Genomic DNA, 26,779 nt, shown 5'->3' on the forward strand with positions numbered 1-26,779 from the left:
GTTGCTGTATCAGGTGGCTACATCTGGGCAGTGAAGGTGGGCATTACATAGAAGGTAAAAACTACTTTTTGTCACTAGGGTTTTTAATTTTTCATCTTCTTGCAATATAGTCGGTTCAGATTAATCTCTTCAGGCTAATTATTGAAGGTTACAGCTACAAAATATATAGTCCTGTGGCATTTTAACTGTGGCCAATAGAGATATATGCCCAGAGGTTTGAGTACTGTGTTCTCAGCTGCTAGGACATAGGCCTGACCTCTACGATAATGACCACCGATAGTGTAAGTAGCACAGTGGTTTTCTGTAACTGTGTAACTTTGTTTCTTTATTTGAAGAGTTCATGTTTGCTAGCCCATCCAGATGGAAAGCCCCACCTGCCATGGTGCTGCTGTTTCCTGGCCATGACTGTTAGATGTGTCAGCCGTTTAAGTCACTTTGGCACTTTGTTCTAGTGAGCACAAGGAGAAGCCAGGATCAAAACTGGAACTGGCTCCAATGGCATTCTCTGCTTCTCCAATAATAGGGCTGGAAAGAAAACCCAGCTATATCATTTCTCACTGGATCACCAGAGTTACTAGCTTTTAACCACCAGCTATTCGAATCCTGCTGTGCAGACTCTCCTCACTCCTAAGCAAAAGACAGCAGTTTACACATGCCCTCTGGCCGGATCTTTTTTTCTATCTGCTCAAAAGGCTAAATTCCCTCAGTCCACTGTGCTTAAATCTGCCTGTGCTCTTTCTAGGCTTCTAAACAAATGTTTTATGGATGGAATTTTGAAACCACAACCGCTTTCCGAGGCTAATAACATCCAGATGTGTGTTCTTTTCTATACACCAAAACGTACCTCTGTGGGTGACAGTAGGGATGGCGGCTTATAGTAAGCTAGAACTGACAGAAAAAGGAAAAGACAGTCCAGGTGGCTAGACCACCTCAGGGAGTCATAGGTTACAGCTAAACCCCTCTGGAACGTTGGAAACTTTGGGGCAGAGCTAGAGCTGAGTGTAGGGTGCAGGGGTAGCACCAAGGGTCAAAGTTCATACAATTTGGACTACCAAGGCATGCCAGTGGAGGGTGTGGGAGGTTATGTAGGTCAGGGTTAGAGTTCTGTGTGAAGGCAGACAGACCTTCTCCCTGGAGGGATGGAGTGGCTCTGAATATCTTTGCTTTGGCCATCTTCAGGTGGCCATCATGTGACACAAGAAACCACAGGTTCCCTTGTGTGGAGGCGGGGTGTGTGTCTCTGTGGCATTGTTCCTCCTTGCACTACCACGGCAGCAGCGAAGGTGGGAGTCCATCTGTTATGGTCACGCAGCAGCAGGATCGTGGTGGCAGATGCTTTCCCTTTAAGCTCTCTGGGGTGGGGGTGGGGGGTGCAGCTCCGGGCCAGGAGGCGCGGTCTGGGCGGGGCTGAGTTCTAGGACACGGAGCAAGACTTGACCACGTGCTTCCCGAGTCGCCAGCAAACAGGATCGGGACTCGAGTGGTGCTCAGCCTGCACAGCGCAGCGATGTCCGGAGCATCCGCCAGGAGCCTGGGGAAGGGTGAAGCTGCCGGTGGCGGGGAGGCTCTGGGGACCGGGGATGCCCGCCCAGGATCCTCGTGCGATTGGGCCGTGACCGCCTTCTTTCTCCTGCAGGAAGCGCGCCCCCCGGCCCGGTCCCGGAGGGCCAGATCCGCGTTTACAGCATGAGGTTCTGTCCCTTCGCTCAGAGGACGCTGATGGTCCTGAAGGCCAAGGGAATCCGGTGAGGACGAAGGCGATGACTCCGCCTCAAACCCTCGGGGCTTTGGGTTCGCGAAATATTCTCAGGCTTTTGTAGGAGACTTCCGTTGCTCACGCTCTTTTCAAGGAAAGAATTGTCACGGACTCTAGGGTCCCAGGGCAGCCTGTTTAAGCAGTCCGTGGCTCACAAAAGCTGTTTTCTCTGTGAGGTTAATGGTTTACACAGGATTGCAGAACACTGAGGCGGCCGTTTCAGCTCGGGTCCTGGGATTCTCGATGAACTAGAGGCTTGCTTGCTCTGTGTTGTACAAAGGTCACCCGCCCAGTAGAGGTCTGAGTCATGTGCACAGGCATTTGGGTTGTAAACACTGGGAAGTGTCTGAGTCAAGCCTCTTTGCAAAGACTCATTATTCAAACAGTCATTGACCTACCGGTTATCTACAGTTGGCAAGTCTCTTGGCTTTTCTGATACCGTGTGTCCGTTGAACCATTTTCCTTCCAATGTCTTGGGGAATCTTCTGAGCAATTATTAGACACCTGCTACTGTAAGCTCACCCTTAAGAAAATGTCTTGTATACAGTTAAAATTTGTAAATGACTTTTATACCATGGGGGAGAATTTGCTAGTCAGGCAGTTCTTTTCCCTAAATGTTAAGATGTAACATAAAGAAGTATTTGAAAATTAACTGTCACTTTGTAACGATTTTAATTTCATTTGGATAGGATTTGGTTTTGAACAGAAGAAAATATTTTTGGTATTTTTTTTTTTTTTACCTAAAGCAATTTTTCTGCATTAGTCAGAACTTTCACTATAACAAAGAAACTCAAACTGAATTTAAAAATAAAAGATATTTATTGTCCTCATTCAATGAGAGAGTCCAAGAACAGGGCGCAGCTGGATTCAGGGCACAATGCCTTGTGTTATGTGTTTCCCCCTGAAACTCTGCGTGGAAAAGAATTATATTTCACACCAGGACTTTTCTAAAGCAAAATTGAAATTACTTTACCGTAACAGCGGGGCGGAGGGCTCTTACTGAGAGAAGGGTACCTTCAGATAGTGTGTATAACTGCTATGTTCACAGACCAATTTTGAACCAGGAAACTTTTCCTGGGGCAGTAACATCTTAACATAGGTCATGTGTGTTGCATACTCATGTAAGGAGCATCTTCCAACCTGTGGGCTCAGCTGTGCTGAGTGCTGCCTCAAAATGCCACGCTTTCAGCATTCACCTGTGTTCTTGATCTCCAAAGACCAGGGCCTGCCTTCCGTTTTCAAAATATAATTCTCAGAGATGGACATTATTCTATGGCAGAAGGTTTTGTTTTTCCCATGGCAGGTGGCCTGTATGTTCATTATTCTGTAAACCTTTTAACATGTGTGTGCGCGCGTACACACACACACACACACACACACACACACACACACACACACACTTCCTTCAGTGTTCACACTGGCTATTTGTTCTTGTGAAGGATTATGCATTGAAATCCGTAAACTAAATCTGATCTGTTGTGGGTGAGGACACAGGAAATCAGCCAGGTCGGGATGGCTTACTTTTGAGTGGTCTCTCTTAGTGGACCTCGCACCCGATTTGAGTTATACAGACATCGTGTTAAGGATTAGAACGCTTTCCTTTCTCTTACAGTCTCTGCAGGATACAAGGTGTACACAGTTACAATCTGGATTTAGCTTGGTTCCAATGGATTCTTTCTCTCTCTTTTTTAAAATTTATTTTGTATACTTTAAAAATTTTTTATATGCATGTGTGTGCATGTTTGCATGAGTTTATGTGCTTGCAGGACCCCACAGAGCACAACAGGGCATTGGATCCCCAGGAACTGGAGAGATAGTTGTGAGCCCTGGTGTGGGTCCTGGGAACTGAACCCAAATCCACTGCAAAAGTAGCAAGTGCCCCTAAAGACCAGACTGTCTGTCTAGTCTCATACTTTTTATGATTTAGAAACCTTTTTAAAGAAAACATTATCAAAACATGTGGATTTAATGTGGTTCATTTTATAAGATTTTTTTAGGATTAAAAAAAATACCCTTGTAAACAAGGATTTCAAAATTCATATTAGCAAAATGAATTCAGTCGAGTCAATTGAACTCATTTTGAACGGAATCAAAATGAAATGAGGTTTTGTCAGGCTGGTTCTAATAGACTGAGTGGGCGTGCGCACAATCCAACTGGCTGCCTCCTGTTAGGATGCAGAAGACACCAGCCTTCCCATGTTTAGTACAGCACTGTTCACAATGGTGTGCTGCCGGTGGCCATTGACAGATGAGTGGATAACGGAAATGCTCAATACGTAAGGTTCCACCGTTAAAGAGAAGGAAAGCCTACAGTGTGTGACAGAGATGGATCATGGAGCTGCTAAGTGAAACAAGTCAGATAAACAGAAGAGCGAGCATTGGCTGCCCGCTTGCACGAGGGCAGCTGAACCAGGTTCTTAAACTGCAGGTGTAGCGTGGTCAGAACCCTCCTCCTGGCTCATCCACTGAGTAGATGGTGGAATCGATCCACACTAACTCAGGGAGACAGAAATTGCCTTGCTCTCTTCAGTAACCTTGTGTCTTTCAGGCACGAAATCATCAACATCAACCTGAAGAACAAGCCTGACTGGTTCTTTAAGAAGAATCCCTTTGGGCTGGTGCCGGTTCTGGAGAACAGTCAGGGTCACTTGGTCACTGAATCTGTCATCACTTGTGAGTACCTGGACGAGGCATACCCGGAGAAGAAGTTATTTCCAGATGACCCGTATGAGAAAGCATGCCAGAAGATGACCTTTGAGTTGTTCTCTAAGGTGTGTCTAAGAAATTCCAGGTCTTGTTTGAAAAACAAAACAAAACAAAAAATAAAAAACAAACCCAAACCCCTTGTTTTATTCTAGGCCAAATCAGCGCTGCCTTTGTGATGGTTCAGGGACAGAGGCTCCTACACTCCGAGCCCTGCCACGCTCTGCTCCCTGGTTGCATTTCAGTCAGCCCTCTTGGCTTTTTCTCCTGACTCACCTCTGATGATTATTTTTTAAAGTCTGACACATATTCTTCCTTCTCTCTCAGTTTCCACTGGATGTCTTCTCCCTTTCTTACTAGGGTTAGACATTTTAGATATTTATGCTTGGACCTGCTGCCTTTCTGAAGGCTGCTCAGGACTCCAACTCTGTTCCCCACTGAGCTTCTCCTCATCAAGGCTGTTGGCCCTCTGCCCTCAGAGCTGCCTGCCTTCTTGGCCTCGTTGCCCTGAGAACATGAGGCCTGAGCTTCCCCTGTTGATCGCTCATTACCTGGTTGTGCAATTAGCTTGGGAACAGTCATACCGTGCGCTTTGGGACAGCCTCCGTGTTTTACTTCTAGTGTGTTAGTTCGGCTGTAAACAGATCTAACACACATTGCCTAGAGCAGACTCTGACCCATGGTTCTACCAGCGTTAGCTCTAAATTGTCGCTGCCAGTCTTTAGCAGGGACAGTGCACTGAGGTTCCTGGGGTAATGTGCCTGCAATCTTAATCTGAGTCAGAGTGGATTTATTCAAATCAGTATGAGCAATGAGATGACCAACAGGTATGTGTTTAGACACCAAGGATTAGCAATGTTCTGCTACATACATTCAGATGAGTTACTTTGGTAGTATGGAAAGTCTATAAAGGAACATTTTGTCTGTAAAGAAAGAAAGAGCTTTTAAAAAAATATTTAGAAGAAGGGAGATTGACAAGGAGAACATTCTGTTTTGGAGACATTGCAGTGGCAAGGGAGCCATCTGGTTTAATAGGATGAAGAATAGTGGAAGTGGCTAGAACGTTTTTGTGTAATGCTAGAGAGTTTAAAAATTACTGTCAAGATGGCTGGGGAAATGTTCTGTGGGAAAGAGTGCTTCTCTGCAAGCACGAGGACTCAGGTGCAAGTCCTCAGTACCCACATAAAAAGCTGGGATGCCTGTGTGCCTGCAACCCCAACACTGGTTCTTGTGTATGTGTGGTGTGTGGTGTGTGTGTGGTGGCTGAGGTGGGGATGAGTAATACCCAGATCCAGAAAGTTCACTTTCCAGTCAGCCCAGCCTAAACAGCACACTTCTGGCTCAGTGAAAGACCCTGTTGTGGCCGTTAGGTGACAAGTGACAGAGGAAGTCACTGACGTTCCACTTTGACCCCACACATAGATGGGTGTGTTTGCACCTGCACACTGCAGTGCATGTAGCTCCTCCCCACCACACACATGTTGAGTGTGGTCAGAGCATGCCTATAACATGTAAGTACTCAGGTGGCTGAGGCAGAAGGTGGTGGTGTCTCTTGTGTGTTATAGAGGTGGTGGCTGCAAGATTAAATTCTGGGAGAGCAATGCAAGGGCGAATATTTCTAGTCATCTTAGCGTGCGGTAGCACAAATGCCTGTTAGTGCTTGCTGGCCCTGGCAGCAGCTGGTACCTCTTGGTTAGTGTATTTCTCAGTACAATTTTAGAAAATACCCATAGTCCCAGGCCTATTTGTTCAATTCTAGGCCATTGAGTGTCCATTTATGAGGTTGCTGACTCAAACCTGCTAAAGTGGGTTCCATTATCTGCAAATTACAAAATCCGGAGCAACCCCACATACTAGTCTACAGAAAAGGTTGGAAATATCAGGCTGTGGTTTCTGTAAACACTGCGACTTGGTCTGTACTTGTCTCTACAGCGCTCTGGAGGGATTCTGGTATGTTTGTTCTCTGTGTGTTAGCAGGGCAGGGCATGAGCCTCACCCTGAGGAAGTAAACAGTCATTCTCCCTTCAGGTGCCGTCTTTGGTTGCAAGCTTCATTAGGGCGAAGAGAATGGAAGACCGTCCTGGAATAAAGGAAGAGTTGAAGAGAGAGTTCAGCAGGCTAGAGGAGGTACTCGCCTCTCTTGGCTTTTACCGTACGAAATGGCGATCTATTTCTGCGTTTCTTTGCTTCCCCTCGTGCCTTCACAAGCTCACTCTCCAAATCACTGTCTGACAACTACAAATAGTATCCCTGTCAAAGACAAATCACAATAGATTTTCTGTAAGCTGTTCTACGAGTGATGTAAATCAAGACACCTAAAAGTACCATCATTGACTTTATTTTTATTTAGTTTTTTTTTTTTTTTTTTTTTGAGACAGGTGTCCCAGGCTAGCCTCAAACCCACTATGCAGTTCATACTGGCCTTAAACTTGTTGTCCTCCTGCCTCAGCCATGTGAACTCTAGTGTCTTGAGCATGCCTGACTACACAGGGCTCATGGGCTTGAAGTCCTTAGCTTGTTAGCATTAAAATATCAATGAAAAATAGCACCTACGTTTCCACATCACTTGTTCCCATTTTCTATTTTTGCAGCCCGTGTTCATCTATTTAAAATAATAATAATTTAACCTCGTTGTAATCAGAGAGTACATGCCACTTTATTGCTTCTCCGTGATGCTGATGTAATAAAGGCTTCCCACTACGACGAAGTCTGCCAGAAGTGCAGACATGTGGGGAAGCCTGTGTGTCTCTCCTTTTGTGGAAGGCTGTCCTTTGGGCCTGAAGTTAAAACTTTCTTCCGGGTCTTGAGATACTCTGTTTCCACGTAGCCACGGAGAGGCAGAGGCGCTCCCTTCAATGGGCAGTCGTGCTAGCATTCCATCTTAAGCATGGAGTTTGTTCCAGTATATTTTTTTTCACTCTGTTCCTGTTACTAAGTTGCTTTTTTTTTTTTTTTTTTTTTTTTTTTGGTTTTTCCAGACAGGGTTTCTCTGTGTAGCCCTGACTGTCCTGGAACTCACTCTGTAGACCAGGTTGACCTCGAACTCAGAAATCCGCCTGCCTCTGCCTCCCAAGTGCTGGGATTAAAGGCATGCGCCACCACCACCACCCGGCCTAAGTTGCTATTTTTAAGATTTTACTTTTATTACTTTTGATTATGTGTATGTGAGGGGTCATTGAACGGTGTGTGGCCCTGGTGTTGTATCCCCTGGAACGAGAGTTATAGACATTTTTGAGCCACCTCATGTGGTCGCTGGGAACCAAACTCCATGCTCTAGGGAAGCAGTTCCTACCCTTAAGCTCGGAGCCACGCATCTCTCCAGTCTAAATCTGCCATTTCTTACACTGTAAATGCTCAGTGTTCCTGGCATCCGTTACATTGATGGAAAATTCACAGAACCAATTCCCTTTAGCCTGATGCTTGTGGTCTCTAAGTGTCCCTGCTTACTCTCCAGGCCAAGGCCACTTGGTATAGCGACCTGAATTAAACCCAGCCAGTTGGAGGGTCCAGAGCAAAACTTAAGTTGTGGCAATTTTTATTGGGAGCAATCAGAATCTTTATACCTTTATCAGAAACAGAGTATAATGGCAATTGCCAGGATCAATAATACAGTTGTAGTTGCCAGGATACAACGACATTTGCAAGCTATACAAGGTACACCAGACCAATGTCTAAGAGCAACTGTCCTGTCAAGCTTCCCCACTTCCTTGACTACCAAGGGAACATCCAGAGAAGCACAAAGAGGCCTGAATGCTTCACTGCCTGAGGGAGTGCCTCAGTTTCTCAGGAACTGAAAGGCACACAGTGCCCCAGGAGCCACAGACTCCAACCTGAAAAACCCATGACTCATGCCAACTCTAGGATTCCCGGAAGTGGTCTTACAGATAGATTTTTTCTGTTACTGAGCTGTATTAGTGTCACTGGGATGGCAGCTTGGTCTCAGTGGACTTTCACATGTATTATAGACTTAATTGATAAAGGATTGCTCTCTCTGCCCAATGGATTTGACCCATAATTTAGCATTCTGATATTTTTATTTGGGTCTGGTATCATGAATTTCCTAATCTCTTAAAATAACTTCCCTTTAGTGGGCTATTTTGATTTGTGCCCCTACAGTTGTGTATAGATCAGTTTCTTTACTGGTAATTCATTGTGGAGTTATTTATTTGTTCTTAAATGTGCTAATTCCTGGTTTTCTGTGAGATGGCATGGAAGCTGGAATCAGGTTTTTATCTTAGTGGAGAGACAACAAATAGTCAGAAAGACATGATCAATCTAGCCACGCTGCATGACATTACAAGGATCTCCGAGGAAAACCACAGAAGCTGTTTATAACAGGAAAGTTGGTTTGGTTCTGGTCTTTTAAAATTCTTCGGCTGTGTCATAAGTAATGATTTTTTAGTCATATGTGCCCTCCCTCCTTCAGGTTTAATTAACCAAGTAATACTCCCAGTTTCCCTCTTTTGGTGAACCTTTGCATCAAATCACCTTACGTTTCAGAAACATCCCACTTGAGATTTAGTGTTGTTCAAATAATTGTCACTTGTTTAATTGTCAATTCTGTCCACTCCTAGGATGTTTTAACTATGCGCTCAACTAAAAACTTACATGCAGGAAGTACCCCATGCATGAAAGTACAACTTGAGAACAAAAAAACAAAAACAAAAACAAAAAAAACAAAAACAAAAAAAAAACCCAAACACATCGTAGTACAGAGCGTCTGTATTAAGAGCCAAGTTCTAATTTTGGGTTGTTTCTTACTTTATACAAATGCAGCTGTGTATTGTGCAGGTTTTGATGGCTCCTCAAACTCTACTTTAGGGTTATAAGACTCATGCTATGTGCTGTTCCTTCCTGTTTGTAGTCTGGTGTTCTAAGGTATGATTGTATTAAAACTTCTTACTCTGGACAAGTAGCATGTTCACAGTTGAGCTATTCCATCAGTTTGGGGAATCTCTGACCACCAGGGTCTCAGCAGAGTAACAATTTGCATGAAGCAAGAAGGAAATCTGGTTCCATGTGACTTGGGAGTGGTGGATTCAAACATCTAGAGTCAGACACCGGGCAGTTTGTTTTGGGCATTTTTAAGCACACTGCAAGCCTCTGTGCACAAAGGCATAATTACAGTGAAACTCTTCTCAAAGTACACTTCCATGAAGATGGGCTCTGGAGATAGGCTGCCTGTATTATCTTAAAGGCCTTGGGGAGGATCTGGTGTGGTCTTGGTCGTGCAGATAGTATAGAGGTCTTCTGGGTTATCAGCCATCTCCCATCCTGGTTGTGGGAGTGTGGGGGAGCCCTGGGCCATGCAGATAGCACAAAGGTCATCTAGACTATTTGCCACCCTCAGGCCTGGTTGTGGGAGCTTTGGGGGAGCCAGGTGTGGCTTGGCCAAACAGCACAGGGGTTACCTAGGCTACTGGTCACCTCCATTCCCAGTCTTCTAGACAGAACAGGTTATACATCTTTTCCTTTGAAAAGATAACCTTGTGTGTTTAGCATTCCTGTTTTCCCTAGTGCTGTCTGTGACCACAAGGACCTTTGTACTTCCAACGTATCTGTATATTACAGCAGTTTTCAACCTGTGGGTTGTGACCCCTTTGGGGGTCAAGTGACCCTTGCACAGGGGTCCCCTAAGGCCACTGGAAAACACAGATATTTATATTATGATTCATACAGTTATGAAGTAGAAAGGAAAATAACTCTATGGTTGGAGGTCACCACAACATGAGGAATTGTATTAAAGGATCATTAGAACTGATTATTCTGAAATAGAAATACAGTAGCAGGACCCGGAGGAAACTCAGTTAGACCAAAAGGTCAAATTATGAGAAAGGAGCCAGTGAGAATATTGGGTAAAATAAAAGCATGTTATCCAATCAGTGAAGGCAAAAGGGAGGTTGAGAACCACTGGTATACTATCTATCAGATTTCCAACTAGAATTGCTGGGTTATGGAGGGTTTTAAATCATATTAAAGCCTACCTTGACCATATCAGGATAAAAGGGGGCTTGACATTCTCTGCCTAATTTGCCTCTGTTGTTTTTAATGATGTTTTTCTATTTGCACAAATAAACTTATTTTTTACTTTCTTTAACATTCAGGCCATGGCTAATAAGAAGACAGCCTTCTTTGGTGGGAATTCTCTCTCTATGATTGATTATCTGATTTGGCCTTGGTTTCAACGCCTGGAAGCATTGGAGCTCAATGAGTAAGACATTTGAATATTTTGTTCATAGTTTAGGGTGAGAGTTGTAATTATTATCTATGGAATTTTTCTGAGCCAAGATAAATATTGAACATCACTGGCATGAGTGTGAGCCAACAAGAGAGGAAAGTCCTGGGTATACAGAACCTGTCAGGTCACCTATTCATACGCATGCTCAACCCAGGGGTCTGTGACATCGGTGTCTTAAATTACCCTCTGCTGGCTAAAAATCTACACGGGTGTAGATAATTTATTTTATTCATATGTACCCTCCATCAGTACAAGTTTAACTAACCAAATAGTGTTCTTGATTTCCCTCTTTGTTGAAACCTTAATATCAACACACCTTATTTCCCTCCAACTTTCAAGAGTTCCACACTGCTTTTTAAACTCATGCTTTGAGTTTGCAGTCGGCTACACTAGCTTACTTCTACGTCCTAGGAATCACGGTGATCTGGGGCTACCTCTATTCACATTTCCTATAGAAAACTGGCATTTCAGGCTGTTGTTTGTCAGTCTCTTGGTTTGAAGTTCTATTGACTGACCAAGCAACTCTCAACTCGGCTTCCTCTTCTGAGAAACAAAGACCCCAATGCCACTCAAATCTAAAAACCTTTTAGTCTACAGCTTGCATTTTTAAAGAGCTGTGTTTAAAGATAAATTTTTAAAAGTTTGGGGGGGACAGACTGTGGTAGTGAGACTCTGGGATGCCCGTCTAGTTCTTCCGGCTCACAGTTCTCATCTCGTCTTCCCACAGGTGTATAGCCCACACTCCAAAACTCAAGCTCTGGATGGCAGCCATGCAGAAAGACCCTGTAGCATCATCCCACTTCATTGATGCCAAGACCTACCAGGATTATCTAAGTCTCTACCTACAGGACAGTCCGGAGGCCTGTGATTATGGGCTCTGAAGGACAAGAGTTCTCAGCGAGTGTTTTCCTTCACTGATTGAATAACATGCTTTGATTTTATCCAATATTCTCACTGTCTCCTATCTTATCATTTGACCCTATGGCCTAACTGGGTTTCCTCCGGGCCCTGCTACTGTATTTCTATTTCAGAATAATCAGTTCCAATGATCCTAACAGTCTTCACTGACACCCCCAAAACCATCACCTCTGGTTTGATCCAGACTTCTAGATTTGGATTTCAAGAAAAATGTCAAATTTTAGATTTCTCATTTCGGAAAGCTCTCAATTCCCCATTCTTTCCATCATTAACTCTCTTGTTCCTCTTGCGAGCATCGAAGACTGAGTTCAAACCACCTCAAGTCAGCATTACTGGGTAGCTTCTTGCTTGTGCTCTCAGCTTCTAGTTTCGTTTCTTAAAATATGTGGTGTGTGTGTGTTTGTGTGTGTACGTACACACATGCACAGATGCTGGAGCTGGTGATACTGGCAGAGATCATAGGTGATGGGAACTGAATCTCCCCCTGGAAGAGCAGCAAACTTAACTACCAAACTATCTCACTAGCACCGACTTCTAGCCCTTTCAAGTCCTTCCTTCAAAATTCCATATTAGACAGATATAGGTGTGTCATATGCAATACCACTAAGACCATACCATCCAGTTCAGTATATAAGACTGAATAAGTAATGGGTGAAGTCTCCATTGGGAAAGGTTAATCTTAGTACTTTTATCACTTCCATAAGAGAAGGTAGTCTGGGAGCCTCACTCCATTCTAGGGATGATGCAGCTGGTCCAGAGGTTAAGTGAGGCCTTAAGATGTTGGCAGAAGCATCTGGAAAAACATATCCCGGAGGACACTGCCCTCAGGAATGTCACTCATCGACGGGCAGGTTTTCTGTATTTGTTTGCTGGCTGGCCTGGTGATTCGTTAAGGGCGCATAACAATCAAGCCAAGGTCAGAGCCACATTTAGGGTTTAGCCTCCTCACAGTGATGTGGGGCCCACACCCTGGGAGCCAGGGACTGGCTGACTTCACAAACGGGATAACTAGCGTCCCGCTCTGAGCGGAGCCATCTGTGCTGCTGATCACCGGCCCCTGGGCAGGCCCTGGCGGTTCCTCGCGGATTTCTAGTAGGATGTGAAACCAGTGGCTGAGAGAACTGCCTACTACCGACTTCCTCTTACGGTAGCCATAGATTTCCGGTCTGATCCTCCTTTCTCTAGCTAGCTGCTTATCGCGGTCGCCTATTGGCTCGCTCTTCCAAACGAGCCAGGCATTGGCTGGAGTGCAGGGCTCGGTGGCCAATTGCGGGGTAGGACCGTGAGAGAAGGGGCGGGCTCGCCTGTGCGTCTGCAGCCCGGCGACCCAACTCCAGGTTGGAGCCGTAGCCGCCGGAAGGTTGTTCCGGGATGCTTTTTCTGCCACCGCCACTGGGTGGTTCCGTCTCACCTGCGCTGTATCTGAAGGGAAGAGGATTTTGAGGTCAATTCTGAGCTTGGGAATTTCTTAAATTTGAGCTTTTCAGAATAGGATTGCCAACTTTTAATTTTGCACTTTCGTTTTAAAAGAAAACCCAAGTGTTTAACCATAGCTAATGTTTCTTTTTCTTTTTAATTTCCACTAAAAAAGTGTAAGGGAGCTTAGAGTATAGCACTAGGGTAAAGAAATCTCAAGAAGGAAAGAATAGTCAATAATCTGATTATTGAATATCCTTTAAGACAGAAACCTGTAATTAAAATTAATTTTCTGGTTTGGATGAAGACAGGCAGAGTTCCACAGATCTGGAGTTCATACCTTCAGTTCCGCATTACTAGTTGATGACACAGACAGGCAGGGGAATTTCGTTTCTGGGACTGCTTGTCTTTTGAAGGCTATGAAAGTTGTCCCTGCTATGTTCAAATAACGACAAACATAATAACAGCTAATGTTAAGTACTTGCTAGATGACAGAAGCATTCTAGGTATTAGATGTTTGCCATACTGATTCAAATAACACTTCCCTAAACCACAAGGTACTCTTACTTCCCCAGTACAGATTAGAATGCCAGTGTGTTAGAAAACCAAGGTGTTGGAGGTTTTTATTTGCCCAAAGTAACCCAGCTATTAAAAGGTGAAGTGATTCAAATGTAGCCTATGTTTGCTGAAACAAACAAACAAAACAAACAAACAAACAAACAAAAAAAAACCCTGTTCTCTAGGTAAGTTTACAGATCTATAAAGTTCCTTTTCTACAGCTCTTACATTTAGAGATTAAGCCAAGACAGAATAATATGATCTGTTATCAATGGATGCCACATCATTCCAATTTGACTACCTTAGAATAGAAAAGAAAAATTACATCTGAACTGAATATGTTCAGATTTCTCATGCCAGTGTTTCCTAAGCGATACAATGTAACCAAGTCTTGTGTTGGGTATTATGAGTCATCTAGAAGTGGTTTGATGTATATAAGACTGTATGGGTAGATTATTTGCAAGTACTACATCATTTTATATAAAATTCTTGAGCATCCATGAAACATGGTGTCCAAAGAAGTCCTGGAAATAATTCTGGGCACGTTCAAGTCATGTCTCTGTCATGGTTTGCTTTCAGCAGATGTTGATGGTTTTGCATGAGTTTACAAAATTTGATGTCAGAATCTTGAAATTTTGCTTTTTGACTATTCAAATATTATTATCAGGACATATAAATGTGTCACAGGTTATAAAGACACAAGAATAAGGAAACAAGTTCTTTAAAAGAAGGTCTTCTTTGACTCAGTTTTCCTTAAGTGGAAGGGAAGGTTCTCCTGAGGTAACCTGGAAAACGAGCTTCTCTGTAATCCTCATTCCTTGCAAACCCTGAATAAAGGCAGATGTGAGAGTAGAGCCCTTTCCCTCATCTGGCCCATGGAGTTCAGTGAACAATAGTGGAACACCCAGTCCAGTAACGTAATCTTTCATGTCAAGTGGTCTTTCAAAGAGACAGTTATATTCATAATCTAGCTTCTGCTAATATTAGAGACTTGTGACCAAAAGTTTAAAAAAAAAAAAAAAAAAAAAAAACCTCAAGCTGGCATAAAGATGCACAGCGTCAGTTCCAGCACTTGGGAGGTAGAGGCAGGTGGATCTCTGAGTTTGAGGCCAGGCTGGTCTACAGAGTGAGTTCCAGGACAGCCAGAGTTACATAGTGAGACCCTGTCTGAAAAAAAGAAAAAGGAAACAAGACCCCCTTTCTTCAAACTGAAATCGAGTGAAGAAATTATTTCTCTTCTGTAAACACATAAATCATTAATCACCATGACCAGAGATTCCTCTATTTTCAGAAAAGCAGCTCTGGGACTGGGGAGATGGCTTAGTAGGTAAAGTACTTGTTGAGCAAACACAAGAACCTGACTTCCATCCCCAGATCCACAAACAAGACCAGGTGTGGCGGCCCTGGGTTTGTAATCCCAGTTCAAGGAGGCTGAGGTGGGGTCTCTGGGGCTTTTGGGCCAGCTCAACCAAATCAGCAAGTTCCAGGTCAAAAGTAAGACCCCCATCTCAAAAGATATCTGGCCTCTGCCATCTACACTCACACATTGTGTGTGTGTGTATACCTTCACACATAGAGAAACAGTGAATATGATTATATTTCAGATGTGTGAAAACTTATTTTTAATAGATTTCCATGACCTTATTAAAATTTTTTTTGTGCTTGAGTTGGTCAATGTCACAGAGACGCAACCATGAAATAGCATAGATGGCGCATTTGCAAAAAACCATTTAGGAGTTTCCTGCTGAATTTCTAAGAGCAAGCAGAGAACAAGCTTAAAGGTCATGATTAAAATCCTTCTGGGAAAACTGTTGTGATCTTTGGCCAGATTAAAAATCACATTACTGAAATGTAGCCTGCAGCCCTCAACACCTTCAGCCAGCATTAAACTGCTAACGGGTGAAATAAGTGTGCTAAGTTGGATTCTAATTTTGATATGCCCGGCAGAGCTGAATTGCAATGTGTGTCTTCTTTATGGGACGACACCGTGCTATTAAAATGCCTTCTTATTTGTTAGTATTTCTCTTTAATTTTGAGGTTCACTGAGATAGAACTCTGCTTGATTTCACTCCATTCTCAAAGCCGTCATGTACACACTGTCGTCTTAAGTGAGATGGAGCTCAAAGGGGCTGAGCATTTTCCCAAGGGTTCCTCGGCCCACTTTGAGAATCCTGACATTATGTGGCTTCTCACAGGTGGAGAATGTGCTCCACCTTTGTCCTATCTACTCCAAATAGACTTGTACCTCGAAACGTGACCTCCCATATACGGACATACATTTTAATCTTGAGACATCGGTGACTCTGTAGCCCTAGCTGTCGTCAAATTTGTGATCCCCTTACCACAGATTCCAGAGTTCTGGGATCACAACACGGACCACAACAGCTTGCGTAGGAACCTTTTAGAAATGACATTCCCAGCTCTCGGATTTCGATTCCTTTAGAAGGAGTGAATCATGAGGGGGAAACTGGAACTTTTTCCTCTCCAGGAATAATAGAACCTCTCAATTTGCAAATGGAATTCCTATTCTGACCACTGCACCATAAACTATGAATGACCAAGCTAAAACCACCAGGCTAACTCAGGCCACCGACTAGCTTTTAATGCGGCTCAAGGTCCTAAAAATGCTTCTCAACACTGTCGTTTCTAGTAGCTGAAAATACCAAAATATAAATCATACCGTGTGATGTGGCAATCAGGTTGACCAGTCGTGAATGCTTTGTGAATTTCGGACCTGGAGTGACATGTCAGTATACGTTCATCTGTTGTAACAAACGTACCGCTCTGAAGAGTTAGGGGGCTGTATTCGGAGGTAGGGAGAGTATGAGGTACCTCTGTATGGTCTGCTTTATATTGCTGTGAACCTAAAGCATCTCTAAAAGTTAGAGGCGTGTGTGTGTGTGTGTGTGTGTGTGTGTGTGTGTGTGTGTGCGCGCGCGCGCGCAAGTTTAGTTCCGTTAGTCAGGTTTTACCGGGGCACACCGGTACTCATTCATTTATTATTGCCTTTGGCAGTTTTTACACTACAAGCGTTAAGCAGCTGAGACCCTGCATTGTTTACTCTGTGGGGAGATGTTTCCTGACTGTTCATTTCATTGCATCTGGTACTGACTAAGCTACTGGATGAAAGTGTTGTTTCCAGCGTTAAACTTCCAGAATTCTTCTCTCTTACATTTAGTAGCTGTGAGACATTTAACAAATTCTTAGTCCTGTTAGCCCCTGCTTATTCATCTTTCTGTTGGGATAACCCATCCTGTAGGATACGTACAGGACCAGTTTAAGGGTAAACGGGACTAGTAAAGTACCAGCAGGTCAGTAATGATTCATTTTCATTTTCCCTTCAGGCTCTGGATGACTTCTCCTCGGTGGTTATCTGCTTTATTTACATGAAAGGTGAATGAAAAACAAGAAATAAAAAGGAGGGTGTGGCTGCTCCTGAGGTGGAGGGTTTCATTATAGATTTAAGGGAGGATGCAGGCACAGTTGGAGGAGGAGACTTAGGGAGAGTCCAGAGCAGACAACCAGCAGACTAAGTGGGGCTCAGTGAGGAGACAGGGGAGGAGGGAGAGAGGGAAACCAGGAGCAAGAGGGTCAAATGGGTAAAAAAAGCTGGTGTAGCCAAAATGGCTGGGTCAGATAGAGAAAGCAACTGGGAGGGAGAAGGGCAGCCCAGCATAGTCCCTGAATGGAGAAGATTAGGGTAGGGGGCAGGTGTGCCAACCAGAAGGACCCACAGGAAACCTGGTGGCCGCAGGTACCTCAGCTATTTGTCCCGGGTTTGAGACCTAACAGAAGGTACTTTTGTCTTCTTAGAAGCCATCTTCTTACCCAGCCTTACCTTACAGGATGTGGTGCTTATGTTCCTTGTTTCAGTTTTACCATCGGGCCTGTCTGTCTTGATCAAAGTTAGTTCCAGGGAAGTAGTTGCCCGTCAGACCTGCATCTGCCACAGTGGAAAGTGAGCTGCTCCTCCCTCATCACAGCAAGAACCCGGCAACACCAGGTTTCTGGCTAATTCCAATGTACTTCCAAGCATGGATTCAAACGTCCCTACTGTTTCCTAATCCACAGAGTAATTGTTGACGGCGTGTTCGTATTTTAGCTTAACTCCCACGGGATCATTGAGTTCTAGACTAACACTAGTTGAATCATTGTTCTGAAGATTTCAAAAAGATTTCCTATTCTGTAGGGAAAAAATATTATCATTATTAGCCAAAACATTCTGGAGGGGCGAGAGTTCCAAAAGCCCAGAGTTGCCCATCTTCTAAGACACATGATAAGGCTTTGTTATTTTAGTAAAAAAAATGTTTAGATTCAACAACGAAGGTGCCGTTGTGTGCTGTTTTTCTGGACACAAACTCTCCACCTTTGCAGCCCAAGACAATGGACCTTTTAAAAGTCTTTGAACTTTTAAAGTTCTCTGACTCGATTGTTTATTTTAGACAAATAATTTTGGTGTTTTTTTTTTCCCTGGGGGCACTTTTGTGAAGGAGCAGTATCGAGTACATGACACAGAAGTTTGGGAACGGAAATAATTCACAGACATAACTGAGTGTGAATGAAACTCTTGATGCTTTTCTTTCCTTCCTCGTCACTCCATAAACAAACATGTGTTGGTAAGCCGTTCCCACTACTTCTCAGTCCTGGAAAGTTTCAAGAATTTCTTTTTCACCTGCTGGAGTTCAGAATCTCAGCTTCTCAGCCACTCCTGCCTCTCCCCCGTGTGTGAGTAGCTTCTGTGTTTCTGAGCTACGTGTCCTTGGAAACTTAAAGCAACATTTGTCAGAACTTGAGGCTGGAGGAGGACTCAAATGGCTCTTGACTTTTAGGTGTCTTGATTTTATTCACTGACAGTTTCTCAGAGGGTAGAAATCTCACAAATAGGATGAGGGAGGCCCAAGGAGAGGTGTGTGGTGTGGTGCAAGGCTGGTATTTACTTTTGGAGTGATGCAAGGTCTCAGCAGATCCTAAGTCTATTGTCCCATTTGCTGAACCAAAAGACAACGTGGCTGTTTTAAGAAGATTGAGTGTGGTGAACAAGTTATACAGGAGGTGTGGTCATTCCTCTACCTGAGACCAGGATCTGTGATGGAAAGAAAAAGTTAACATTAGCCTGTTAAATTTGTATTCGATTCCTTTGAAATCCAAGTTGGGGTTTAAATGTCCAGTCTTCCTTCTGTGGATGAGGGCCCACTAAATGCTTTCCCTGTGTGTCTAACCAGAAGTACTTTTTCTGGGGCTTGGTTTGGACTTCCATATGTGGGGAGGTATCTCTTGTGAGATACCTGTGAGGGGTTAGGTTATACAGGGGTCCCAGTTCACTTTCTCTCTGCCCCACCAGAGTGCTGTCGACTGTTGAGAAATTCAGTTTGGGTCTGGAGGGAGCACAGCTAGCTGGAGCCAGCAGCAGCAGAGGCCCACAAGGCTGCGACTGTGAGCTTTCGGGTACTGCCTAGACACCTGGAAGATTGATGTCTGGGGATTTATCAAGATGCTTGGCAAAAGGTAAATCTCGTAGACTTGGTCCCTCGGGGCTGGGAGAAGACACGTAACAGAAGTGCTTTCTCTGGATAGGAACATAAACTGTATGTGCAAATGTCCCCTCTGGAGCCTGAGGCTCAGTGCACAGACTCCTCCCTGAATGTCTGTGAGGTGAGCAAGTCCCCTCTCTGCTGGGCTAACCAGATTCTCTGTCTTCTTGCTCTTGCCCTGTAGGAAGCTGTCCCCCAGGGCCGGTCCCTGAGGGTGTGATTCGAATCTATAGCATGAGGTTCTGCCCCTACTCGCACAGGACACGGCTGGTCCTCAAGGCCAAAGGCATCAGGTGAGAAGCCGAGGCCAAGTTTGCCCTGTGCAGGTGGAGCACCCGTCATCTCCAGGGGTTATTTAAAGTCTTGGGCTCCTAGAAGGGGCCTCTCTTCCTTTCTTCTGAATGACTTCAATGACTGATTTTTGAGCAGGCTTTCCTGAACTGCTGAGTTCTTTTCCAAATCAAGCTTTCATGAACTTTTAGGCCAGGCAGAATAAGCTGAGTGATGCTGTTGGGTGAACTGGCTTTTCTTTTTTTTTCTTCCCATCCACTGTTTGTTTAGGAAAGAACAGCCAAGCTCACTCAGGCCTCCTAACTGCCCCAGTGTAGCCCAGCCTCTGCCACAAGCAGCTTGGGTTAACTCTTCTATTTACTTCTTCGTGTCCATCATTTTCTTATTCTGTCTTTGTACGGTGTCTGCCCCTTCCCCCCACGCATTGGCAACCATACAAAAAAGGAATTTAAGAGAGTGGGGTCTGCCGCATTCGAGGACTAGAGCAAAGCCTGGCACACAGTAGGTGTTTGTCGGGCTTGGGGATGCAGCTGAGTTAGTAGGAATCGCTTGTTCAGCATTCAGGAACCACTGATTCACACCCAGCTACCACATCAGACCAAGTGTGAGGACCATCCCCGTGATCTCAGAACTTGGGAGGTAGGGTCAGGAGGATCAGAAGGTCAAGACCACTCCTGCTTGCATACCAGCTTCCAGGTCAGCCTTGGCCACATGAGACCCTGTCACACACACAGAAAACGAGTGTCACACTGGCCCCCGACTCTGGGATTGGGAAGTCGTAGGAGTGACATCAGAGTTTCAGCTCATGTCAGTGAATAGAGAGATCACTGTGGAGATATTTTAAATGAAATGATGTTAGCTCTGCCTAGATGCATATGTATAACATGCATTTCTAGATCCTTTCCTCTTGCTCAGACCTATCTGGCCCCATGGTTCCTGTTCTTTGTTTGTTTCTTTTTAGGAAAACTAGAGCAGTATAATGTGCTGCTCGTTTGGGGACAAAGTGGCAGCTTAGGAACTGATGCAGATGTTTGTGGGGTTTCTTTGTTTTTGTCTTATGTAGCTCAGGCTAGCCACAAATACATTATGTATCTGAGGATGATCTCGAACTTCTGGTCCTTCTGACTCTCCCCCCAGAGTGTTGGAACTACAGGAGAGCATCACCGTGCCTGGCTTATGTGGTGCTGGGGATGGAGCCAAGGGCTTCCTGTAGCTAGGCAAGCACTGTGCCAACTGAGCTATGTGCCCAGCCCCGTAACTTGTTTTTCAGAGTGGAGTTTCTCAGCCTTAGCACCACTGAGTGACATTTGGGGCCAGGTAATTCGTTGCTGGGGAGAAGGAAGGAGGCTGTTCCTGTACATCCCAGCTGACCTGTCAGTGTTCCCCTCACCCAGCTGACCTGTCAGTGCTCCCCTCACCCAGCTGACCTGTCAGTGCTCCCCTCACCCATCTGGAGTATATCCCACTCCCAGGGTGAAAGCCAAAATGTCCCTAGATATCGATATGCATTCCCCAGATGGGAAGAGGTGGCGATAACTTGTTGAGAACCTCCACTTTGAAGAATGTAACCATTTGTTTCCTTTAATCTTTTAAAACGTAACAGGCAGCTTTTCTGGTTTTGAAACCTCTGATAGTAAGTGGGGAGGACTGGAAAGTGATTGCTTGCTAGTGTACTGGACACTCCCAGGCGCTGTGCATGATCAGGGTTTGGATGCTGCACTGTTGAGATAGGCACAGTTATCACCTCCTTACAGCGATGGACACTGAACACAGTGAGGGGAAGGAACCAGCTAATATCTCAGCTTGACCATAAACCTTGATGTGGGTTTTGTGTTAACTGTTAACATTCACCAGTAAATTCCACCTGTAAATCACACACTTGCGTTTTGTGGTTGTTAATGCTTTGGTTTGGAGACGAGCTCTCACTGTGTGGCATAGACTGTTCTCTAACTTACAGTCCTGCTGCCTCTTTCTGCTGGGCCCTGGGATCAGAGATCTGAGCCACCGAGTTCTGCTGGACTCGTGCTTTAAGCTCTCTGTGCTGTGCTGCGTTTGATGGAGCCAGGCAGCCTGGCTCTCTCCCTGCTTCAGCTACTATTTAGTAGATGACATCAGACATAGGAATCAATCACATGAAAGGATAACAGAAGCCACAGGAAACACCTAACACCCTGCAGGAATGAACACAAACATATTACATATTTTTATACCAAACTCCAGCATCAAAGAAACAGTTCTAAGTACAAGTGTTGATGTCATAGCTGCTCCTGTTTTCGAGGTGAGCATCTGTCTTTATGCTTCTCACTTGGAGTCTTCTCCCTCCCCCCCCCCACTTTTTTTTTCTAGGCATGAAGTCATCAACATTAACCTGAAAAACAAGCCTGATTGGTACTATACAAAACATCCTTTTGGCCAAATTCCTGTCTTGGAGAACAGCCAATGTCAGCTGATCTATGAATCTGTCATTGCTTGTGAGTACCTGGATGACGTGTACCCGGGAAGGAAGCTGTTCCCATATGATCCGTATGAACGAGCTCGTCAGAAGATGTTATTGGAGTTATTCTCTAAGGTACACAATATTCCGAAGAGCCTGCGTTTGCTTTGTGTGTGTTTCCCCAACCTCAGTCTATTCCAAAATTGGTCATGTCCTGGTTTCATTTTGACCCTGTGAGCCTCTGAAGAATAACTCACCTGGGGTTAGAGTCAGGTGTGAACACTGACAATAACAATGGGAGGCAGAGACTCAGGAGGCTAGCAATGGGAGTGTCCAAACCTCCCGGATTGCTATTTCTTTATAAGGAGCGTTTCTCAAGCTCCAGGTAAAGAAATATTGTCAGGAACTTATGCCTGGGAGAAGGTTGTCTTGTCAGCGGGGCAAGAATGACGGCAATTTAGGAACATGAATAATGAGCAGCTGTTAATAATGAGAGGAAAAGTGACAGAAACGTCAAGACCTTTGAAAATGAACAAAACTGATTCAGTACGGGGCTGCGGAGTATGAAGTGCTTGGTGCACAAGCACGAGGGCATGATTTTGGTTCCTCAGCATAACATAAAGAGCCAGCTGGCAGTGCCTCCTGCAGTCCCCGTGCTGGAAGGGGCACAGGGGCATCCTTGGGACTTGCTGGCCAGCTAGTCTACCTGAATCTGCAAGCTCCAAGTTCACTGAGAAATTCTATCTAAAAAAATAAGGCATTTGCCACCAAGCCTTATGATCTCCTGGACACGTATGGTGGAAGGAAAGAACTGACAACTGAAAGGTGTCCTCAGACCCCCACATGCATTTGGTGGCATTCACGCATTCATGCCATGCGTGCATGTGTGTGCCCACACATAAACACACACACAGTAAATCAATACACGAATAAATAAATGTTTAGAAAATAAGATGCAGCATGATTGAGGAAAACACCCACGGTGACACCCACTGTTGACATCTGGCATGTGTGTGCATGTGCGCATACACACACACACACACACACACACACACACACACACACACACACATTCATGTACTGAACTTACTGGTGTTAATAGCTGACATATATTGAGAATCAGGATGTTTCAAACCTCTGACTATTGACTTCCTGACTACCCTTGGAGGTGGGTATTGTTCCTGGTTTAGTTTTTCACCTAGGACACTGAGGCTTAAAGTGTCTCACCCTAGAGTGTATGACAGCACAGAAGTAACTGAGCAAGCAGGGGCCAGTGAGAACCCTGCTAAAGCCCTTAGCTAGGGCAGCTGCTGTCAGAAGCAGTTCTGGGCACAGAGGATTCCCACCCCCACCCCGAGCCTCTTACCAAGGAAGGGACATCTGCATTGGCCAAGTCCTCCTGTGCTGGGGTTGGGAAGCTTTGCTGCTTTTCAGTCAGGGTAGGGACAGTTCTCACAAGCATCTCGACTGAGAACCTGTGTCTTCTGCCTAGGTCCCGCATTTAAGCAAGGAGTGTCTGGTAGCACTGCGATGTGGAAGAGACTGTACGGATCTGAAGGTTGCCCTGCGTCAGGAGTTGTGCAACATGGAGGAGGTACAAAGGGACGTCTGTCCTGTCAGAGGCAGCGGGGCCAAGCTATGCAGGGTCGCAAACCCAGTCTCCTGGCATCGCCTGCTTGCAGACCTCCTGCTAAGCCTCGATGTGGTCCCTTTCTAGTCATCCGACCTGCATCAGATGCCTGCATCCCTAATCTTCTCTGAAATGATTCTTCAAGCTGTCCAGGACGAGCAGTGAATTTGTCCTTTCCTGGTATTGTGGCATTCCCTAAGTATTTCTGCAGGGCTCTGCCGATGAGGCTGAGGTATTGGTTGGAGGCTGTACAGGACCCAACTGCTGTAAGCTTGTCTATTAATGGTTTACTCTCTCACATTACGAAGCCAGAGGGAGGCAGTCCAGGACTGTCTCCGTGCTTCCTCAGGAAGCTAGCAGGGACCGAGGCTCCTCATTCTGTCTGTCACATTTAGTGCAAGGTTTTATCCCTCATAACAAGATGGCAGCTGGAACATCTGCCATCATCTTCCACTCAGACTCTAGCAAAGAGAGTGGAAGAGAAAAGTGGCATGTCTGGAGCCCCTTCAAGGACTCACCCAGAAGTCTAGTGACTGCCTTCACCTTAGTGGCCAGGCTTTAGTTGTCAGGTCATGACCATCAGCACTGGAGGCTGGTGGGAGGGTTTATTGTTTAGTCTGGGTTTTCTACCCACCCATCCTGAGGGTCATCTGTGGGGCTGTGACTTCCTTTACCTCTGGTCTACAAACCGATGAATTCTTTTTATGAGTGAGGTTGTTCTCCTGTACAGCCAGACTCCACCCCCCCCCCCCCAAAAAAAAAAAACCAGACTATCTTCATTCCTTTCAGAGAAGGCTAGTCATTCTTATTCTTTCATTTGACTTTATCAGCTAGAAGCAGATAAAATTCTCTCTCTCTCTCTCTCTCTCTCTCTCTCTCTCTCTCTCTCTCTCGTCTTGGAGATGTACAGTTGCAGTATTTTTGTAAGATGACTAGTAAGAAATATTAACTTTTGTCTTGAGGCCTCAGACTGCCAGGACCCCACACCCTGAGAGGCAGTGGATGGTAGGGTCTTGATTTTAGGTGTGGCTTGGCTGGATTTCTAGGCTCTTGGGCAGGAGGAATCCTGAGTGATGTTTCCACAACTGTTTCACCTATACCAATACTTCCTTTAATCACAGTTGAAGAAGGCATCTAATGAGAGTCTTTGCCCAGGAAGGGCAAGCGCTGCTTTAAAAGAAGGAGTTGAAACCTTTCTGAGTACAGAATTTTTAATGTCTCTCTATTTAATGGTGGTTGTTATTGTGTGTGTGTGTGTGTGTGTGTGTGTGGTTGTTGTTGTTGAGACAGGGCATCACTATGTAGCCCTTGAACTCACAGAGACCTGCCTGTCTTTGCCTTTCAAGTGCTGGGATTGAAAGTGTGTGCCACCACACGCAGCTACCATCTTATTTTAAAGATCGTGTGAGCTAATCCCATCCGACCTGGTTACTGTCTCACAGATTCATGAGTACGGGGGTCAGATTAAGGAGCCGAAAACAAATCACTGAATTCAGAGATCACTAAAAGTGCACTATGTTCTTGATGCTCTTGTCCATGAAGTTAGGATGCAGGTGTGCATCTCTTGGGCTCCCTCTCAGGACAATTAAGCCAGCATTCTGTGCCACACACTAAGATGCGGCGGTGCTCTGTGCACACTGGCTCACTGTGCTGTGTTGCCTCCTGCAGGGGCCAACAGTATCAGAACTTGGTAAGCAGAAGTAACTTAGTGAGCAGAAGGGCTGCTCACTAGTGAAGGCTGTCAACTAACCAGGAGTACAAACGTTACAGACATCCAGAAGGCTCAGTGAGACGGAGATCAGCTGTTACGCCTGTTTTGAACCAAGGTCTGCTGAGTGCTAACCTGGAGACATTGGGAGAGAGCTGGTGTGTGGGAGAGCAGAGAACCTGGGTACAGGGCAGACCATGGTCAGAAGGCTTTTCACCTGTGCCAAGGAATTTCCCCTTGATCCCTAAGTTGTGTGGAGTAACTGCAGACTATGAGGCAAGAGGGTGATCTTTTCTTTCCTGCTTTGCTCACCAGAGGCCACCAGGACCTCAGTAATAGGGTTGGAAAGGGGACTTCATTGGAGAGGTTTCAAGTGACCAAGATAAGATGAACTTTGGTGGAGGTGCTGTCCAGGTTGATGTTGAAATTTATCGCCAGTAAACAGGATGCTGCTGGGACTCGGAGAGAAACTCCACTTTGTTCTGTTCGTGATGTTTCGGACAGATATGGGAGACAGAGCTCAGGAGAGCGATACGTAGACCACACTGGGCCTTGGGAATGGTTTTCTAGCTAGCAGTGTTAACTAGAAGAGATTGGAATTTATAACCAGCAGGGTGGTGATGTGTCATAACACTCCCTGGAAAACAAGTGGAAAAGACAGAACAAACCCCCGATTTGTAACAGGAGCTGATGGCGGGACATCCTCTCAGCAGAGCTGGGCGCTGTCTCCAAACTCAGCTGAGACAGCTGAGCGTCCTGTTGTTGGCCAGCCTTGGCTCTGGTAGCTCCCACTCAGACCACATCAGGCCTGCTGAGGGTTCAGCTTTGTTTCCGTGGATTCAGAAGGGAGTTTCCCCACAGTGTTAGTAAGAACATTAGCTGCAACATACAGGATGTCAGACACTGAAATGGCCAGTGGGGATGATCAATACTAGCCATTCCTCCAGATGTTAATACACAGATTCTAGGTCCTAAAGTATAGACTCTAGGAGACCCTAGTGAAATTAAAATTTACTAGAATAATCCTGACAGAAATGCCCCTTATGTATGCTTCTGGTTTTTTGTTTGTTTATTTTTGTTTTGTTGTTTGTTTGCTTGTTTGTTTTTGAGACAGAGTCTCATTATGTAGCTCTGGCTGTTCTGGAACTCACTATATAGACCAAGTTGGCCTTGAACTCATAGAGATCTGCCTGCCTTTGCCACCTGAATGCTGGGATCAAGGCATGGATCACCTTACCTTTCAAGTGGCTTTCACAAACAGGATTTTGTGGGGGCTGAAAAAGCTATTAAACATACATGGTATTTCTGAGGGACACATAATCTAATATTTTCTCTCTGTCTCTCTGTCTCTCTGTCTCTCTGTCTCTCTCTCTCTCTCTCTCTGTGTGTGTGTGTGTGTGTGTGTGTGTGTGTGTGTCAGTGTGTCTGTGTGTGTGTGTCAGTGTGTCTGTGTGTGTGTGTCAGTGTGTGTGTGTGTGTGTGTCAGTGTGTGTGTGTGTGTGTGTCAGTGTGTGTGTGTGTGTGTGTCAGTGTGTGTGTGTGTGTGTCAGTGTGTCTGTGTGTGTGTGTCAGTGTGTCTGTGTGTGTGTGTCAGTG

The 26,779-nt window shown here is 45.1% G+C and overlaps 2 protein-coding genes across 5 annotated transcripts in view; both read left to right on the forward strand.

Annotated features, from left to right (window-relative positions):
* The first annotated feature begins 1,162 nt into the window (after window positions 1–1,162).
* On the forward strand, window positions 1,163–11,645 carry Gsto1 (glutathione S-transferase omega 1). 2 transcript variants are annotated; one of them, XM_076923991.1, is made up of 6 exons: window positions 1,163–1,283; window positions 1,637–1,745; window positions 4,305–4,527; window positions 6,488–6,586; window positions 10,564–10,670; window positions 11,425–11,645. In XM_076923991.1, exons 2-6 carry the CDS (start codon window positions 1,687–1,689, stop codon window positions 11,576–11,578), a joined length of 642 nt encoding a protein of 213 aa, XP_076780106.1. In that variant the 5' UTR covers window positions 1,163–1,283; window positions 1,637–1,686; the 3' UTR covers window positions 11,579–11,645. The 2 variants fall into 2 exon arrangements, with proteins under 2 accessions (XP_076780106.1, XP_034352854.1); XM_034496963.2 differs by lacking the exon at window positions 1,163–1,283 and adding an exon at window positions 1,383–1,541.
* Window positions 11,646–11,787: 142 nt separating this feature from the next.
* The window catches only part of Gsto2 (glutathione S-transferase omega 2), a 24,941-nt gene continuing 9,949 nt past the window's right edge, over window positions 11,788–26,779 (forward strand). The window contains exons 1-7 of one of the 3 annotated variants that reach the window (XM_076923974.1): window positions 11,788–12,762; window positions 16,934–16,982; window positions 17,463–17,592; window positions 18,931–19,094; window positions 19,305–19,413; window positions 21,758–21,980; window positions 23,338–23,439. In XM_076923974.1, the coding sequence (XP_076780089.1) occupies window positions 19,061–19,094; window positions 19,305–19,413; window positions 21,758–21,980; window positions 23,338–23,439 (468 nt within the window). In that variant the 5' untranslated portion in view covers window positions 11,788–12,762; window positions 16,934–16,982; window positions 17,463–17,592; window positions 18,931–19,060. Of the gene's footprint in view, window positions 12,763–16,933; window positions 16,983–17,462; window positions 17,593–17,811; window positions 18,315–18,930; window positions 19,095–19,304; window positions 19,414–21,757; window positions 21,981–23,337; window positions 23,440–26,779 lie in introns of those variants that run through there. The other 2 variants (XM_076923977.1, XM_034496951.2) reach the window with 2 other exon arrangements.

The sequence above is a fragment of the Arvicanthis niloticus genome, chromosome 1, assembly GCF_011762505.2.
Source record: "Arvicanthis niloticus isolate mArvNil1 chromosome 1, mArvNil1.pat.X, whole genome shotgun sequence".
Classification (NCBI taxonomy): Eukaryota; Metazoa; Chordata; class Mammalia; order Rodentia; family Muridae; genus Arvicanthis; species Arvicanthis niloticus.